The following is an 18,526-nucleotide window of genomic DNA, read 5'->3' as shown; positions in this document are numbered from 1 at the left end:
CAAAGTATTATGTTTCTAATTGATTAATTTTAAATGTCTTGAATATCCTAACTAAAAGAAAAAAATACTTTTAACAAGTTCAAAACTTATTTTAATGACAGCGTGAAGAGGGGTGATCCTGCAGCATGCTGTAATTTGAAATTGCTGTCGTTTTTTTCTGTGATTCCCTGATTCTTTTCCTGTTTGTTTTCTTCTAGTATAAATGTGCTTAATGGACAGACCAGCAATATGGATGATTTAGAGATAAATACCGAAGTCCTTGGTGCTAAAGAAGAAGAAGAAATCCTGTGTGATGATACTTTCATATCTGAGGAAGAAGGTGGCATTCCTAAACCCCAGGAGAGCGACACACCGTTTCAGAAGGCTCTGCCTGAGGAGCTGTCGAGGGACAGATCTGAAAACGCCTTAAGTGGAGGCCAGGCTTCACTATTTATACACACTGGTGCTCCTACTGTTTCTAGTGAGAACTTTATCTTGTCTCACGGAACTGCTGTTAATGGACCAGTTTCACACTCCACCTCAGCTAAGACTTCCATTATGAATAAGGGCGGTGTTTCATTAACCACTGGACAGCCCGTAGGGCATCACACAGATTCCTGCTCAACTTTGGCAGTGGTTCATGATCTTCAGCTGCCTGCCAAGAGCTCAACACAGAAATCTAATCAGCACCAAGTTTTATTTTTGTTACCTGATGTAGCACACGCTAAGAACCTGACTCATTCCATTAAAAATCTACCTACCTCTGCCTCAGTTGGTTGCGATTCGCAGAAACCAGTAGGAAGTAGTGTCGACAGCACTTTAGTAGGGCAAGAAGTTTGTGAGGATGATAAAGATTTGCTAGCGAAAGATGATTGTGTCGATGCATTAACAGGCATTTCCTCAGGTACAGGTGGTTTCAGATCGGGCTGTGATCCCAGCTGGGATCCGCAGAAAGAGTTCATCCAGTTTCTGATGACGAATGAAGAAACGATAGAGAAGTCTCCCATTCACTGCAAAGTAGGCTTAGAAAAAAAGCGGAAAAGGAAAATGGATGTCAGCAAAATCACTCGCTACACCGAAGACTGTTTTAGTGATACCAGTTGTGTTCCCAGTAAATCAAAGCTGTTAAACGTTGACTTCTTAGAGCAGAATGAGGAGCTAGAAATAGTAGAACCACAGAAATATTCATTGAGCAAAGTAAAACCTGAATCCACAGACGAAGAGCTGGAAGCCGTTGATGCTATCCAGCAGCTCATTTACAGCCCCAGCAGTAACTGTGCAGAGGACACTTCTCCTGTTCACCCTAGCACTTTCCTTCCCAATCATTTAAAAAACCAGTGTGAACAGAACGACTCTGAATCGCCATCCACCTTCAGTACGGATGAACCGTCATTCTATCCCTGTACTAAGTGCAATGTGAATTTTAGGGAGAAGAAGCATCTACACAGGCACATGATGTACCACTTAGATGGGAACAGTCATTTCCGACATCTCAATGTCCCTAGGCCCTATGCGTGCAGGGAATGTGGAAGGACATTTCGAGATCGTAATTCCCTTCTTAAACACATGATAATTCACCAGGAGCGAAGGCAGAAGCTGATGGAAGAAATCCGTGAGCTGAAGGAACTTCAGGATGAGGGCAGGAGCGCGCGGTTGCAGTGCCCACAGTGTGTATTCGGTACCAACTGCCCTAAAACGTTCGTGCAGCACGCAAAGACCCATGAGAAAGACAAAAGATACTATTGCTGTGAGGAGTGCAATTTCATGGCTGTGACAGAAAATGAACTGGAATGTCACAGAGGGATTGCACATGGAGCCGTGGTCAAGTGTTCGATTATCGGTAGCGATGTGTCACAGAGAAAAACACAGAAAAAAGCATCCTTGAAAGATCCCTATTTAGGATCCTCAAAAAAATCATCAACGTACATGTGTAAGATGTGTCCCTTCACGACTTCAGCCAGAAGCGTTCTAAAAAAACACATGGAGTATTTGCACCCCGCGTCGTGCATCGACCCCTTTGGTGGCCACCTCAGACTAGAGAAAAGGAAAAGCAGCATTATAGAAGAACCTTTCAATTTCAGTAGCAGGACGAAACAGTTTATCAAACAATCTTCTACTTTTCCAAAGAACTCTGCTTTAAAGCAGGACGTAAAACGATCGTTTGGCTCTGCCTCGCAGTACAGTAACTTTGCCAAGCTTCACAAGAGACCCTACAGGATACAGAAGGCTCGGAAAAGCGTTTCGCATTCATCTGTAAGTTCGTGCAATCTAAATTCTACAAACAAGACCTTTTTGGTTAGAAATAGCGTTGAACAGAAACCTAAGTATTCCCGTCAAGCAGCAAGGCAGAAAGCTAGTGTCAAAACAAGAGGTAATTGTTTGTATAGACACAAATATGGAAACTACAGGATGATTAAAAAATCCAGTGGCTCTTCTCCTTTGCATTTAAAAAAGGAAGAGTCTGGCTCTGTTGGTTCTTTACATTTACTGTCTTCATCAAGTAGGCCCCGTAATAGTTGTTTTGTCATGGATACAAATACTTTTGGTTGCAAAGGGGCAGAAGGCTGTAAGGATGATAGGTGTGTAGCTGTAAAAAGAGTGGTTAAAGAACCCAAGAGGGAAGGCTCTGTTACAGGAGATGGTTTGGATTGCTGTTCAGATTTTCTGCATAAAATGACTGTTGTTGTTTTACAGAAACTTAATTCTGCTGAAAAAAAAGACAGCTATGAAACAGAGGATGAGAGTTCATGGGATAATGTTGAACTGTGTGATTACACTACCCAGTCTGTGGAGGATGAACCTTACAGTGATATCAATCAGGAGCACGTAAGCCTGTTCCCCATATTCAAAGGTAAAATGGAAGATCACGATGCTGGTGATAAATCTTCACTTAGTTATGAGCAGAACGATGGCTTTTATTTTGAGTACTATGAAGATGCTGAGAGTGGTAGCTTCCTGCATGACTTGCATGACCCTCAGAATTTAGAGAATGTAGGATCAGCATTGCCAAAGCATAATTCGGTTTTCCATTGGACCGATTTGTCACTGGAGAAGAAGTCCTGCCCATACTGTCCAGCAACCTTTGAAACAGGGGTTGGCTTGTCCAACCATGTCCGGGGCCACCTCCACAGAGCTGGACTCAGCTATGAAGCCCGTCATGTTGTTTCACCGGAACAGATAGCAACGAGTGATAAAATGCAGCATTTTAAAAGGACCGGAACGGGAACTCCTGTTAAACGTGTCAGAAAAGGTAAGCTCTTTCTTGGGGGGAGGGGGGGGTTAAACTGGGGTATAAATAAAGAGGAGAGGGGGATTTAAATTGGAAGGGGGAAGATTTAGATTAGGCCTTAGGAAAAAATTCTTCACAATGAGGGCTATAAGACCCTGGCCCAGGTTGCCCCGAGAAGCAGTGGCTGCCCCATCCCTGGGGGTGTTCCAGGCCAGATTGGATGGGGTTTTGAAAAAACTGATCCACTGGGAGGTGTCCCTGACCATGGCAAGGGTGGAACTGGATGGGCTTTGAGCTCCCTTCCCACCCAAACCATTCTGTGATTTATTGAGTGCTAAACAAGCCCTGCTTTATCTTGTAAAGCCTCTCCTCCTGTCCTTGTGGTTTGCTGTTGTAATCTTTAATCATGTATGATCATCAAAACCCGTGAATATTCTTCTCTTTGTAGCGATTGAGAAATCGGAAACTTCCTCTGAGCATACGTGTCAGCTCTGTGGGGGCTGGTTTGATACTAAAATCGGATTGTCTAATCACGTGCGAGGACACCTGAAGAGGCTTGGCAAAACCAAGTGGGACGCGCACAAGTCTCCAATCTGTGTGCTGAACGAGATGATGCAGAATGAAGAGAAGTACGAAAAGATCCTGAAGGCTTTGAACAGTCGTCGCATTATTCCCCGACCGTTTGTTGCTCAGAAATTTGCGTCAAGCGATGACTTTTTATCTCAGAATGTTTTACCTCTTGAAGCATACCATAATGGCCTAAAGACTGAAGATACATCTGTGTCTGCGTCGGAGGAAGAAGGGCTGAGTTTCCTAAACGAATGTGATCAAACGAAAGCAGTGCTGCGTGATGGGAAAAAAAATCAGTCGCTTACACTGATAGAACTCCTGAAAAATAAGAGGTTGGGAGAAGAGAGGAATCCTGATATTTCTCCTCAAAAAATTCATAGTCAAACCGCGAGAAAGAGGTTTGTTCAGAAATGCGTTCTTCCATTAAATGAAGACAGTCCATTGATGTATCAGCCACAGAAAATGGACTTGACTATGCAGTCAGGTAAGAAGGTGTTTCCAGCTGTCTCGGCAGCATTCCCAAAGAATCCTTTAGCTCGCAATGTACACATGCAGGGTGTTGTATGTGGGTTTCTGTTCTTTTAACTCTTGTCTCATTTCCAGAGGACTTTGACTGGGAGAGGTAATGCAAGCAACTTTTCCTCACATGTTTTTCCTGAAGTAAACACGCCCTGCAGCACTGGGAGGGTTTTACGGGGAACATGATTCCCGTTCTGCGTGAGGCTGGGCCACAAACCCAGTGCAGACACAGAGTGAGCCCTGTTGAGAAAGAAGACGCGTCCTGCAATTAGAAGTTGAAGTGTCCGTGCATATTTGGTAGACAAACAGTTCTGAACTGTTTGGGCTCATAACCCTGTTTCTGGGCATTAAACTAGCTGTTTTGGGAGCTGCTTCGTTTCAGTCCTTGGGGTCTGTGCAAAGCAGCATTTGCTCAAGGTGCCAGAACTGTTGATACCACTGCAGATGGATAGCAGTCCAAATTGGTGACACACTCAACTAATGTGGACTGGTTCAGGCAAACATACTCTTAAAACATAGATTAGTTTGGGTTTGTTTCAAAACTGCGGCTACTTTGAGAAGCTGATGCTTGTTCAGAGCCTGTCTGTCTGAGCACAGACCTGCGCTGGTTCAGGTTCTGCTGGAACACTGCTGGAGCCAGCAGGTTTCCAACGCACAGCCCCGACCGCTAGGGACAGAGATCGCCCCTCCACGGAGAATTGTGCTAATGAACCGATTCCAAAACCACCTTCCTAGCACTCGGTGTGCTAACAGGGGTTTGGAGGGACGGTTTGAACCTGCCTACAGGATCATAGAATCTGAGGACTTGTCACATTGGAGTTATTTCTACTCTTATTAGTCTAGTTATTTCTAGTCTTAACAACATTCTTTTTTATGTATATGTAGAGCTTGCATTTCCCTCTTTCTTGTTGGGACATCACCTTATAACGCTGCAGGATTCCTTAGACCGAGGAGCAGGATTGTATTTTGATAGTCCTGACTGGTTTTGGTTCTGTTGTTTGCTTGTTACTGCCCAGTGTGGGTCAGTAACTCTGGCAGTGCCTCCTACTTTGTCACCTCTATTCTTGTCTTCCTTGAAACAAACAAAACCAATGACCCGATGTGCTCAGAAGTTCTTTTAGGGGATTATGAAAGTGTGGCAGTTTCTTTCAAAGGTGGCTTTCTAAAATGACATAGGAGAGGGAACAGGTGGACGTCTGTGCTTGTCCTTTACAACAGGCGATTGCTCAATAAAGGGAGTGTATCTTTGTCAGGTTTAGTGATTGAAAAGCAACACCAAAGGAAGAGCTTGCCAAACCTGACCCTGCGTACTGCTTTCTGTTCAATATTTCCTGCTGAACACCGGGGAGCACCTTGTGGTTGTAAGGAGCAACCACGTAAAAATAAAGATAGGCTTGCAGATTACTAACCTTTAGGAACGGAGATCTATAACCGTTTGTGACTGAGGTAACAAAGTTTGACCACTAACGCACTGTGCCAGTTGAGTTAATAAAATCTTTAACACCAAGTTGAAATTCTTCTGGTTTTCTTAAGAAGGCAAATATTTCTAAGTAGTTTTTAAAAGTTTTTACGAGCTCAGTGTTCTTCTGTAGCGTGCCTGAACGAACAGCATGTCTTCCGTGTGCTGCTGGAGGGTAGGGTCCTTTCTTTCCCACAACCAGAGCCTTTCCAGCTGAGCAGCTCTATCTGTTTTACTTTTTCTTCTAGTAATTTATTAGTAGAGAACTTTAAATATTAGTTGACCAAACCCACGTACCTTTGGTAAAATGAAGAGAGAAACATGATGGTGAAGTTGAGCAGGGAATAGGTTTATTTGTCTGGTAAGTGAGGAGTTCAGTACTGTTCCACTGTTACCTGCCGTAAATAGCTTGTTGCCTGGTATTTTAGCACAAAGATTTTAGCAAAAAACTCCAAATCGGTACCTTTCATTATTGACTGTGTGTTGAAAGAAGTGAACAGAGAATGCACCGAGCTGAGCGCTGTGTCTGACAGCTGCTCAGTGGCATTTTACCACCCTGTGCTCCGAGCCCTCAACAGCCTGCTTCAGTGCGGAGCTCTTCATTGGGTGGGTAAAACACTCCCAATGCCTGCTTTGTCAACCAGACGCCTAAAATTCTCTCTATTGGGAATATCACAAGCTCTGAAATATGTGGCTCCAACTGCAGGGCTGTATTTGGGGCTAGAGCTGCATCACTGGGAGGCCTGTGGGAACGCGACAGCAGGTATGAAATGCAGAGCAGCCTGATGGGCTTGAATTGCCTCCTTTCTGATATTTTTTTGTCCCAAATAACATGGTTTGGCTTAAAGCACTACATGGAAAACTAATAACGGGTAACTTGGATCCTTCTGATATACTGAACGGTCGCGTCAATGCAGTGAATATATTTTAAACCATCTGTATTGCAGAAAACTTTTTACAACGCTTTGAGAATTTCATTTTTTGAAGAGAGAACTGGATTATAGTTTTCTTTTGACTGATAGGTATGCCTGTGAAGCTTAGAACGTGTGTGCATTGCAATACGACGTTTACAAGTGCTGTTAGCCTGTCCAACCACTTACGCGCTTATGCACGAAAGAAGAGTGCTGGACTTTTGACTGGGACAGGTATGTTTTGTTACAGATGTAAAAGCAAGTCTGTCTATGATACATTTTCCTCATCAGACTGGACAAAAGCATATGTTAATTCCAAATAATTTTGAAGCCTCTGCTGATAAACAATTTATTTGCCATAAAACTTCAGCAACTTGTAAGAAAAGGTGCGTTGCTGTTGTCCACTCTTGTGTCTGATTTTCATTCTGACTCATTTATATGGGATCCAGCGCTTCAGGTACGTAAGCAAAGCTGAGAGATGGTTGCTTAAATTCATTCTCCTGCAATATCACAGCTTCTGGCCCAGCCAGCTGGCCTTCTCATGAAGTGTTTAAAAGCACCTCAGAAATGAGAGAGGGGGAACCACCCCAAAACAAACCCAAACCACAACAAAACGACAAGTAATTTGTACAGTCTAGTGCGTACAATTGCCAAGAACGCTCTAGGTAAAATAGGGAAAGCAAGTGAAAAGTCTAACACTGTCTTGTGTGTGGTTGGATTCATTCCATGTTTGGCTCACAACCCAAAAGTGCCTGCTCTGCCATGGAGTGCATTCGGCACTGCTAGTGATGTTTCTTACTAAAATGCACTTCATTTTGGAATCCCTCTGTTATTCCATGGTTTGAATCATTTCCAGAGGCCTTGCAGTTTGCTTGGCTTCAGGCAAATTCCTGAGGTTAGCTGGATTATTGCTGAGCTTAGTGGGAATTCCTGTGATCAACAGCAAACTGGGGAGCAGAAGTGGGATGTAGTGAGGAAAATGTTGAGATACAAAGTCAGTTGCCTGTATCAACAAGCACAGCTTGTCTACAAGCACACGTGCTTTGGGAAAATACATGAACCTTTTTTATCTGCAGATGGAATTCCTTATGCTAGGAATGACAAATACGCTGGGTTTTGGGCTTTCTCTGCAGAAGGCTGAATGAAGCGTTGTTACAAACGGGGCCTTTGGCTGCCAGGTCTGGTAGTGTGCTCAGTTGGTGCTGCGACAGAGCAGATGTAGAAGGGAGTCAGCAGATACAGTGATACCAGCGTGTGGGAGCGCGTGCCTTCAGTTGGTGGTTCTGAAAGTTCTCCTGTTCTCTCAGGAGGAGGAGGATGGCAGTGAGCTGTTGCTGTGGTTTGACTTAGCCCTGTGCTGAGTGACTTGGCTGAAATGTTTCAGTAGCTCTGTATTTCAATTGCATGTTGCAATCTTACCAGTAATTCACTGGAGGAGACATGAGCAAGCAGGATAGGACACAGCAACTGAATCCTGGGCATGATCCTTTTGCCAAATGGGAAAAGCAGAGGTAGCTTGGTACGGTGCTCCCAGGGATTCCCGGGTGTTCTCTTTAAGGGCTGTGTTTTGCTAGCAAAGCCGTAGCATGCTCACCAGAGCAGGTGCTGCTTTCTGTTAAAGGGTGGAAAGAGACCTCCCGAGTGCGGTGTCATTGGACCTAGAATTGTGTTTAATATGCAGGTAGGAACAAAATGAGGTTAGAAACGAAACTTAAAAAGCTTAGAAAGAAAACTTTAAAAATAAAAATAAAACTTTTTTGATCTGAGAAGCTGGAGCTGAGTGGAGAACAGTCCGGTGTCGAGGAAGGCATTGCACTGAAAGCAGCGGCTGAGAGAGGCTTGAGTTCCAGTGACAGCATTGTGCAGGCAGCATCTGTCTGTATGAACTCAGCCGTTGTCACCTAAACTATCAGAGCTCCATCAAGCTTGTAAACTTCACTCCTTGACTTTTCATTTGAGAAAGTTCAATGTGGAGCTCGCAGACCAGAAAATACAGTTTTAAAAGGTGGTTTTATTTGAGATTCCACTCAGTGTTGCAGCTTTTGGGAAGTTTTAATGCAAGATTTCACTCACACACCTTAGTTTTAAATTTTGCTGAGTGTCGCTCTTGGGCAGATCTCGGTTTCTTTTACTTAGAAACGGTTGCAGTTGAGAGCAGTTCCGGGACGTCTTCAGTTTGGCTTCAGCCTGGAACCCGTACAGAGACAGTGAGGATACATTTATACAGGTTCCTGCTTTTGTTTTCATGAGGCCTTCCTTATATCTTGTGAAATAAACATAACTATCAAAAAGAAACCACATTATCTCAGTTTCTTGCTGTAGTTAAAGAGCTGTCCGTAAACCTGAACACTGTTCATTCTTTCTTTGACGGTTGTTATGGGGTCTGGCCAGGCATGGCTGTTAGGACGGGAAATACAGCCACCAGCAGTCTTTGCGTTAGCTGACAGACCAGGCTTCTGCTCCACGTTTCCGCGTGTCGGCACGCAGGTTTGATGTGGATCGTTTGCTGTTCCTTCTCTAGCGGGTGCCCTGCTTCTTCAGTTGGTGATTTGATCCCATTCAGTTAAATCTTACCCGTTTTTGTTTCAAAAAAAAACCAACGTGACACGTCAGCAGTGTCAGAGACTGTTCAGTGGAACAGTAAATTTTGGGAGTAGACTCCAGAGAAACATCCTAGAGTTGGAACTTTCTGGGCTGGTGTTTGTTCCAGGTTAGTGTTTATTAAATGTGGTTTGTGCCTGTAGTTATGCGGCGCGGACCCACTGTACAGCAAATGCCTCTCTGCATTCGTTTGGATGGGTATTAGTGACTGTCTCAGTGCTTGCATGACGGTCTCCGAGTGTCTGACTGGAACATGAATCTTGTTCAGCAGTCTGGTTTTGAACGAGGTAATGATTCGTTGGCTCATCTTGAGTAGATGCTAATTGCCAGTCATACCTGTTTTGATGAACAGTGTTTCTCGTGTGGCATACTTGTTTCTTTCTCCTTACTATCTTCCCAAATGCATCTCGCTCTTTTTGGTGTGGTCATATATCCAGCTTTCCTGCTTTCCTTCTCTCTGGGCCTCTTCCTCCTAGAGTGTCTTGATATTCTCTTGCACCCTGGCTGTTCGCATCTTCTCTTTGCTGACTCTTTTCCTGTGTTCAGTCTCTTACTAGCTGCCATCTTCTGGGAATCACCACCCTCTCTGCTCTGCTCTTTGCTGCTGTGGATTGAGACAGCTTTTTCAGAGGTTGGGGAGAGAATAGTAAAATACAGAGCGAGGAGCCTGGCCCGTGAGCCAGCATCGTGACCGAGGGAGCGTTTGTGCAGCCACTGCACTTCCAGATAGTTCTAATACTGCTTTGTCAAAACTGCAGCTTCAGGTTTCCCAGGGAAACGTATGCAGCCACAACAGAGAACTGAGATCCGCAGGCTGCGCGTGGCTGTTCTGTGCCAGTACGGTTATAGCCAATCAGCTGGTGCAGTGAGTTACATTTTAGTGTCCTGTAGAGTCCTTCAGGGAGCAAAATGCTGGAGGGGTTTTTAATGCACTTCACTGTGCAGTAGTGATGAGGAGAGATTGCAAGGGATTGAATTTGGAAAACTGGTGAATAAATACACAAGACAGATAATCCATTATTTGTTACGTTTTAATTGGCAGTGGCATTAAGTGGTTAATTAGATCCATTCATGTGTACTATTGTTCAGCTTGTGTTTGCTTACATCCACACTGACAAAAGATAACATCTGAATGAGGCCCCAGTCTGTCTGAAACGAGAACTGTTTCTTGGGGGACAGCATGAAGCAGAGCATGCAAATTAGCATGGATGCACTTTAATTTGGAACATCAGACCAAATGTCACAGCATGGAGGACCTCTAATTGTGACCTTTCCAATTGTTGGTGTCTCAGGCATGCTCATGTTAGCCCCCCATCTATCTGCTTATACTCCTCCTTGGTGAGCAGCTCCAGAGGTCCAGAAGGGTTCTGTACTCAGCGTTTGTGTTTCCAAATAGTGTGCTTGGAAATCGACCCTGAGTGCCTCCAGGAGACTCCTCCAGGGCTGGGTTGGCTTCTGTTTTCAGAGGACTGTTTCTTTGTTGTGCTGTACCAGAGCTTTGGTGAAGTAGTGTGACTGGCTGCTTACAAAAAACTTCTGGAGTAGCTGCTAGAGAACACCGGATGGCCAAACCCTAATGGAGGAGGCTTCTTCCAAAGAGGAATTGGGCCTTTGTGGAGAATGAAGGGTGATGGTTTGGGAGCTGTGACAGCCACAAGGTAGGCATGAATGGTAGGTGGTTCCTGCCCATCTCTGGCAGTTTGCTGTGATTTCCATGCATCTTGTTGGAACTAAAGCATCCATGGTCTCTTCCCAAAAGTGCTGAAATTGTACTTCCACAGTAGAAGCATTGGCAGAGCAGTAACCGTGTGTTGGTCAGAACATGGCTGTGCTTTCTTAGGGGTGAGGCAGTTGTGTGACTTGATGCTTGCAAGAGGCTGTGAGCATCCTATCAACAGCATCCATGAGCATGTGCATGTGGCTTCATTTACACTTCTGACACTGGAGAGACAAATGGAATTGGTGGGGAGTATTCTGATTGTACTCTTTCTCCATTTTACTGTTTCACTGGAGTAACTTCACCATGTGTTTGTGCTGCTTCAGCCCCTAAAATGTAAAGGAATGTGTTCACTAGGTCAGCAGACAAAGGGAATGAACAATACCCCTCGCACAACAGATATGGTATTTGTAGTATTTTCTGTCCTTAATGACAGCTTCTCGCATGGACGGATCTTCCATTCTTAGCAGAGTTACTCTGAGGATGCACTGAATGGTCTGGATTTTTTCCTTGATGTTTTTTACTGTGATATTTTCTGTTCCTTGTTCTGTAGTTTCTCTGTCTAAAGCCGCCATTGTAAGTGGCTCAGAGAAGATGCCTATTCTTTTGGTTTCCTTGTTTGCTCATTGTTCTTGGCAAAGATGCCTTCTGAGAAAGTAGACGCTACCTCTCCCGGTACATGATGGCAGTTCCTGTCTGTCTGTGTCGCTGTCTGTTCGATCACACGTTAGCTCGGAGGAACTTGTTCTTAGAAGATCACACACACAAACCCACGAGGCTTCAGGAATGCTGTTGTAGAAGACCACCTCAGGTCCAGTAACAAGGTGCGAGCTCTCTGAAATGCTTGGCATGTGTGTGAGTAGAACTAAGTTTCTTGATGGGAATGAATGTCTGAAGTTTGCCAACATGAAGCAGATCGTCTCATTCCTGTTTCAGATGCGTGCAGGCATCCGGGAGGAGCCTGCTGTCTACTGCTGGTTTGTTTTTTCACTTGTATCAACTGACATCAGCTAACTGACATCACGTGCAACTCGGGTATATTTGCATTTGGATAATACTGACTTCTGTTTCCCTCCTTCCCGTGTTTCGCAAAATCGGCAGTGGCAAAGCTTTTGCTGTGCCATCTGCTTCCAGTGAGTGATCCCTCGTGCCAATAGTTCTCTCTGGAGAACAGTTTCAGTATTTTATCTGCTTTCCTTTCTGGTGATGTTACTGATGTTGCGACATGTACAATATCAATACTCCTCGGTGGATCCTGCAGCCTGAAGGGCAGTTAGCTTTGTTCTTCTTAGTCATATGCAGACTGTGCTTTTGATGAGAGCACAGAGCATCAAGAACCCCTTACCCATTCACTTTTCCGGCTGTTCTCTTGGCCATTTCTGTCTCTCTCCCTCACCACCTTGTGTCACTGCATTTATGTCCAGACTGCTTTTAGTGTTGCTACCAGAAAAAATGCTGTTGAGCCTCCTCTTCCCAGTGACGGCTTTTTCCAAAGTCCGAAGAAAGCCTTTTTAGGTTGGTATCTGCTTCCTATTAGTTTGTTTGGTTCTGTGGTACTTTCCAGCCTCATTCGTCCTGATTTTTCTAGATACTCTAGGAATCTTTAAATCTGGGGACAGGACTGGGAAATGTCTGGTGTGTCTGCGAGTTAAAAGTTTGGCTGCAGGGTAAAAGCTTGAGAGGTGCTCTTTTGGAGAATGCAAGAAAGATGAAGGCCGCAGTCACGACTGCGTGTTCTTTAAATCAGCACGTTCTGCCTCACCAGATGATGTCTTATTCTTCAGAGTAATAAGAGGTTTATTATTCCGGTTTATATTACAGGACTAAAAAATCAGACAAGTGTAACGGTTGTTTTAGATTCCTCTCTTAAGGCGCTTCAGGATTGTGGCATTGTGCCTTTTTGATGTCAGGAATGCCACTTGTCACTGGCTTTCGGGTTTCTTTGCAGTTCTAGTGTTGTTGTCCTGTGTTTTGGGATAGAGCATAGCCAGATAAAATTCTCAGTTCAAGGAGTCCCACACCACTTATTTTTTCTTCAGCTTTATCAACTGTTTTGATCATAACAATATTATTTTGGTTTAATCCCCTCATCCCCCAAGCCTGGCTGCATCTTAGTTTCTCCAGGGTTTGTTCCAGATCGCTGTTTGCGGGAGGTGCAGACCTCTGTGCTGGCTGAACCCATTTGCTCTGCGTTTCCTGTGCACACGCCATTTCCATACACAGCTTCAAACACTCAGGCTGAGTTTAGGAAGCAGCGGTGCCATCCCTGTGCCTCGTCCTGAGACCAGTTCCCACTGCCAGGGATCAGTACAGGACTCCTGTTAAAGGCACTGGAATTCAGGCAGGAGCGAGGGAGGAGCTTCACTTGAAATTCTTAGAGTAAAAGGACATTTTCAAACTAGTGGCAGTGATCTATCCAAACTGGAAATTCTGGAGTGTGTTAGCTGAAAGCTGCAGCTCTGTGAACCTGTAACGTGGGTGAAAGGGGTGCTCTTACGATGGCACATTGACTACACGTTCCAAGGTTTTGACAGCGTTTCATGCACAGAAGGGCATTTCCAGAGGTGCTTTGCTTCTGTACAGTTCTGCAGTAGGTGAGGAGGTGCTTGCTGACGCTGAACCAACAGGTTAACGCTAACTGTCCAATTAGGGAGTGTTTGACAGAGCAAGCACTATGCGAAGTCAAGAAAAATAGCTTCCTTTTGCCAGTACAAGTCTTAGAGCTATGGTAATTGTCTTGGATTTACATTGTAATTAAATGTAGGATAAGGAGGTAGAAGTCTTTTCACTACTGCTGTAGGGGATGCTTGAATATCTCTGTTTGGTTAACGCTCACTGAAGTATTGCTTTCACATGTGGAAATTTCTCTCTCCTTAGCTCTAGACTGTAAGCAAAAGAAGTCAAGGTCAAGATCCGGAAGCAAGAAAAAAATGCTGCCATTACCTCATAGCGCTGACGAAGTTTACATACTCAGATGCAGGTACACAGGCTTATTTTACTTGGAAGAACACTTTCTTAAGAGCTGACTAGTTTTAGTCCTAGAAGATATGAGATTATGTCCTGTAAATGTGTTTGTGGTTAAATGGAGTGATCGAGGGGAGAGCGGTTGCCTCTTTTCATGGATTTGAACCAGAGGACTTGAATTGGTCACTCTGGAGTGTTAGGCTGCCTGCTGCTTCTCCAGCTCAGATCTTGTTGCTGTATCTGAGCAATATTCCCTCCTTCAAAAGAAACCTTGCGTAAGAACAACAGATTGTTATTGCTAGAATTAGAAATGTAAGAGTGTATAAACTGCAGTTGTTTTGTGCTCACTATTACTATAAGTGAAGTCAGGGAGTTTTTCCAAGGGCATAGAGTGATAGAACGAGAAGGAGTCGCTTTAAATTGGAAGGGGGAAGAGTTAGATGAGATAAGAAATTCTTCATCATGAGGGTGGGAAGGCCCTGGCCCAGGTTGCCCAGAGCAGTGGTGGCTGCCCCATCCCTGGAGGGGTTCCAGGCCAGGTTGGATGGGGCTTGGAGCCCCTGATCCAGTGCGAGGTGTCCCTGCCCATTGCAGGGGATGGGACTGGATGGGTTTTGAGGTCCCTTCCCACCCAAACCACTCCATGAGTCTGTGATTAAGGTTTTTAGCTAAATTGTATAGAAACAAACCTGAAGAAAATGAGAACTTCCCACTTCATGTCTTTATTTTGTGGTTTTTGCGTAGAAGTAGCTGTATCTTGACAGAATAACTTTAATATTTGCATAGGTTTTGTGGTCTGGTCTTTCGAGGACCGTTGTCTGTTCAAGAAGACTGGATAAAGCACTTGCAGCGACATATCGTCAACGCCAATCTTCCACGAACTGGAGCTGGCATGGTGGAAGTCACGTCACTACTTAAAAAGCCTGCTTCAATCACTGAAACTTCATTTTCTTTACTGATGGCAGAAGCGGCGTCATAGAACAAGGAGCCGTTTTAAGTTTTAATTGGGTGTAAATTTGAAATACTTTGTCATTTTTTTAAATAAATTGCTACACTAAATTATGTTTCTAAATGCTAAAGACAGCGAACCAGAGGACGTGGATCACAGTAACATCAAAACAAATTGAATACTTAAGAGTTCCAGTAAGTAGTCTTTATATTTTCTATAGGGTGGAAGATGTGTTTTTAAGGTTTATTATGTTCCTGTTGGTTACTGTGTTCACTCTCGATACCAGACCATTACGTTTATGGCAGCCATTTTTAACTTGTTGCACATGGGTACTTAAAAGACAGATTTTAATAAAGCAAAGAAATCGCGTTCTCTTCAGTGTTACCCAAATCAAGGCTCTGTTTATTCCAAAAAGAGTTACATAGTAAAATAAGATATTATTCTATTTTGTTTGTATGTATGTAGTGTTTTGTATAATACCAAGAACTGCTAATACAATTTACTCAACTTAGGGCATTAAATATCATATACTTCATAGTTCAAGAGACTGTTTCACCCCAATAGGGCAATTAGTACTATTCTATCTAGGTGTGTACGTGTTTTTTTTAAATCACATGAGGCTTTTTGTACTAAAAAAAGTGGAGGGAAACTTGTTTAAACAAATTTCTAAGATAAATATGTACATAATACTGGAAATTTGTGGTAAGGAAATATTCTTTACTTCAGTCGCATTTCTCACTGACAATAAAGTGGTGCATCCATGCTACCTCCTACTTGTCAACAAAGATGGTATTTACCCTTCTGGTTTTGTATCATAGCAGATTCAAGCCGAGTTCCTTTATTACCGAGCATCTTTTTGTTAACAGGTTTGTTTTTATGATGATTTCCTCTCCGTCTGACTCGCTCACAGACGTTTGCCTCGCTCCTATTTTATTTAACACTGTAGAAATGTACTAATCCGCATCGCTCACTACACGGTTAGCCTAGAGCTTTCAGTTATGATTCTGTTTGAAAGACTGATCTATTTAGAGGATTCGAACGCAGATCGAGATGTTCCTACGTATGAAGAGAATGTTTACAGCTTAAATCTTGGAGCTTGTTTTGGCTGTGATTATCTGTATGGAAACTGTAACACTATGCTCATGCTAAGGACCTACGTACGGAGTTGCTGAAATAAATGTGCTGTGAGGATGGAAACACGGTGCAGATGTCTTGGTCATGATGACTTGTGTTTGCTCATTCGAACTGTCCGTAGGACGTGAGTTTTTTTGTTTAAATCGAATCAGGTTCCTCTGCAAATCGATTTTGTATGCAAGTAACATTTCATTTTACTCCTGTAGGGTAACAGATACTGTAGTTAAGCCAAGGATATGCATTGATATTTTCTTTATGTGTAAATAAAGTTAAAAGCAGTTAAAACAAGAGGAGTATTTTGGTAGAGTATATACATACCTCACTGCCAGTGAAATTGCTTTCCTATGGTATATCTCCTTACCAGAAAAATCTCTAAATAAAAAGGTTTAAAGAAAATCTAAATGTCTATAATGTGAAGCGTTTATTTGCATTGTGTGAATTAAGTTTGTGACATTGATTTGTCTTGCTTGAGATTAGAATCTTCTCATGATCTTGAGTACAAGTACCTTGACTTGCAATAAACTGACTTGTTCACAGACGCAGTACCTGTGCTTGGTGGAAATATGAATCCATGTCCGTCTTCCCGTACGTGTGCAGGTCGGAGGCGACACACGAGGCTCGCTGATGTGCCGGTAAAACAGAGGGGCTGGAAACGCGCAGCGGGGTGGGACGGAGCCCTAGACGAGGCTGCCCTGGCTCTGCCGGGGCTGGCGGGTGCTTCACTGCACAGATTGTTCAGAGCTTCGCTGTCAGAGTGTATCCCCTCTTTTTAACTGGAAAATCTACATCTGTGCACTTAAAGGCTGGAGAAGAAAATGTGCTTTAGAGGATTTTAGGAAAAAATACTGGGATGCTGAGTGTGTTGCAGACTGTGTGTGTATTATTATGCTGAGTAACAAATGGGTAAATTTGTGGGTGACTGTGGCGTTTTTTTTATACGCTGTGAAAACAGAAGATGTACCCCAGTGGGTTGAAACAGAGACTAGAGGGGAGTGGTCAGATCACCCTGAACGTTGATAATGCTTTAACAGAGTGCTTGTTTACCCTTCTCACCAAAAAGGTGCTTGGGAGCACCAGATTCTGCACTGTTTGACAGATAAAAATGTCAGTTAAGCTCAAATGATCTTTATCTGGGGTAGTTAGGAATGCTTGTAAGGTGAGCTGCTCTGTGTGACACAAATGCGCGGTTGTGCCAAAGTGCCAGGAGCTGCTGCCCTGGTTGCTTCCCAGCAGATGCTTTTGGTGAGGAGCAGCAGTTTCTGCGGCAGGCGGACGGGCAGCGGCGCTGGAGCTGGGGGCACTACCTGCAGCCCGGCCCGGACAATGGAATTCGAAATGCATACAGGAGTTCTAGAACTCTGATGATTAAATTAATGACATGTATGGTTGATACCATACCCTTGGGCTTTCTTCAGCCTCTGGACCTCAGGTGGGGCCACTTGCTCCTTGGTTTCTGTTGTTTGGAAGTGCAGATCTGTCATTGCTTACAAAGAGATAGAAATCCTCCTTTCCCGACTTAGAGGGGTTCTAAATAATCTGGTAGAAACAAGTTAATTCAGTCACTTTATTTTATGACTCATGTTTTGAGATGTGGTTCAGGAGGCTCCGCAGCAGCCTGTGCATGGAGCTGGGCTTGGAGGATCGCACATGGAAACACGAGTGTTCGACTGTTAACCTTGGCCAGGTAGCTTCAGGTCAGAGGCTGCGGTGGCTCAGTGATGTTTGTTCGGTTGGTGTTGATTTCTTATCACAACTTCACATGATTCTGGAGTTATCTTGGTTTCTGGGAAAGATCTCTGGTAGTAGCGGCCTCTGGAAAATGGTGAAGGAATGTTCAGAGTGCTTAGTGAAGTCCAGGGAGCTGCAGAAAGCCCCTGTCTTGTGAGATGATTGCCTGTATCCCCATCCCAGTGAGACTTCCAAATCGTCTTACAAAGTTCAAACTGTTGGCATTCCTTGACAAGAGGTTTGTGCGGAACCTTGGAAAGATGGTTTGGAAGCACCTGCGGCAGCCGCTGCCAAGCAGCAGCGTGTCCAGGCTGTAAGTGTGAAGCACGGGAGGTGGAGGTGTGTGGAGAACTGATCCTGATCCCCAGGCATCGGCTCCTGTTTACCACGTGCTGCTCCGTATGGATGGTGTGTGTTGCACTGGGGCTACTCCCACGAGCTGAGGCAGATCCAGCTCCTGCTTCCTCAGGGCTCTCCTGTGTTGGGAAATGAGTCGCCGGCTCTTCCCGATGGGAGAAATCACTGAGCAGCCCCGAACTAATGCCAGCAGTCAAGGAGGCAGAGTGAGGGCCCAGCATGCCAGAGGTGGGGTCATTATGCCAGTGATGGTTGGGGTCATGTCCTGGGCCAGATTGTCCATATTTGAGCTGTTTGCCCGTCCCCAGTGCCGCCACCACCCCCCCCCCCCCGTGTTTGAGCCCTGTGCCTGTCCCCAGTTCCACCTTCCCTGCTTGGGGAAATCGATGAGGTCTGGAGGTAAGTGGGT

General features: G+C 44.4%; 1 protein-coding gene across 10 annotated transcripts in view; it reads left to right on the top strand.

Annotated features, from left to right (window-relative positions):
• The window catches only part of ZNF644 (zinc finger protein 644), a 45,488-nt gene extending 27,253 nt beyond the window's left edge, over nucleotides 1–18,235 (top strand). For 8 of the 10 annotated variants that reach the window (XM_054073711.1, XM_054073717.1, XM_054073713.1 and 5 more), the window contains 4 exons: nucleotides 198–3,229; nucleotides 3,657–4,262; nucleotides 13,863–13,965; nucleotides 14,736–16,563. In XM_054073711.1, the coding sequence (XP_053929686.1) occupies nucleotides 229–3,229; nucleotides 3,657–4,262; nucleotides 13,863–13,965; nucleotides 14,736–14,928 (3,903 nt within the window). In that variant the 5' untranslated portion in view covers nucleotides 198–228 and the 3' untranslated portion in view covers nucleotides 14,929–16,563. The other 2 variants (XM_054073720.1, XR_008451118.1) reach the window with 2 other exon arrangements.
• Nucleotides 18,236–18,526: the final 291 nt, after the last annotated feature.

This window comes from Cuculus canorus, chromosome 8, assembly GCF_017976375.1.
Source record: "Cuculus canorus isolate bCucCan1 chromosome 8, bCucCan1.pri, whole genome shotgun sequence".
Classification (NCBI taxonomy): domain Eukaryota; kingdom Metazoa; phylum Chordata; class Aves; order Cuculiformes; family Cuculidae; genus Cuculus; species Cuculus canorus.
The sequence above is the reverse complement of the archived record's forward strand: the minus strand, read 5'-3'. Positions and strand labels throughout refer to the sequence as shown.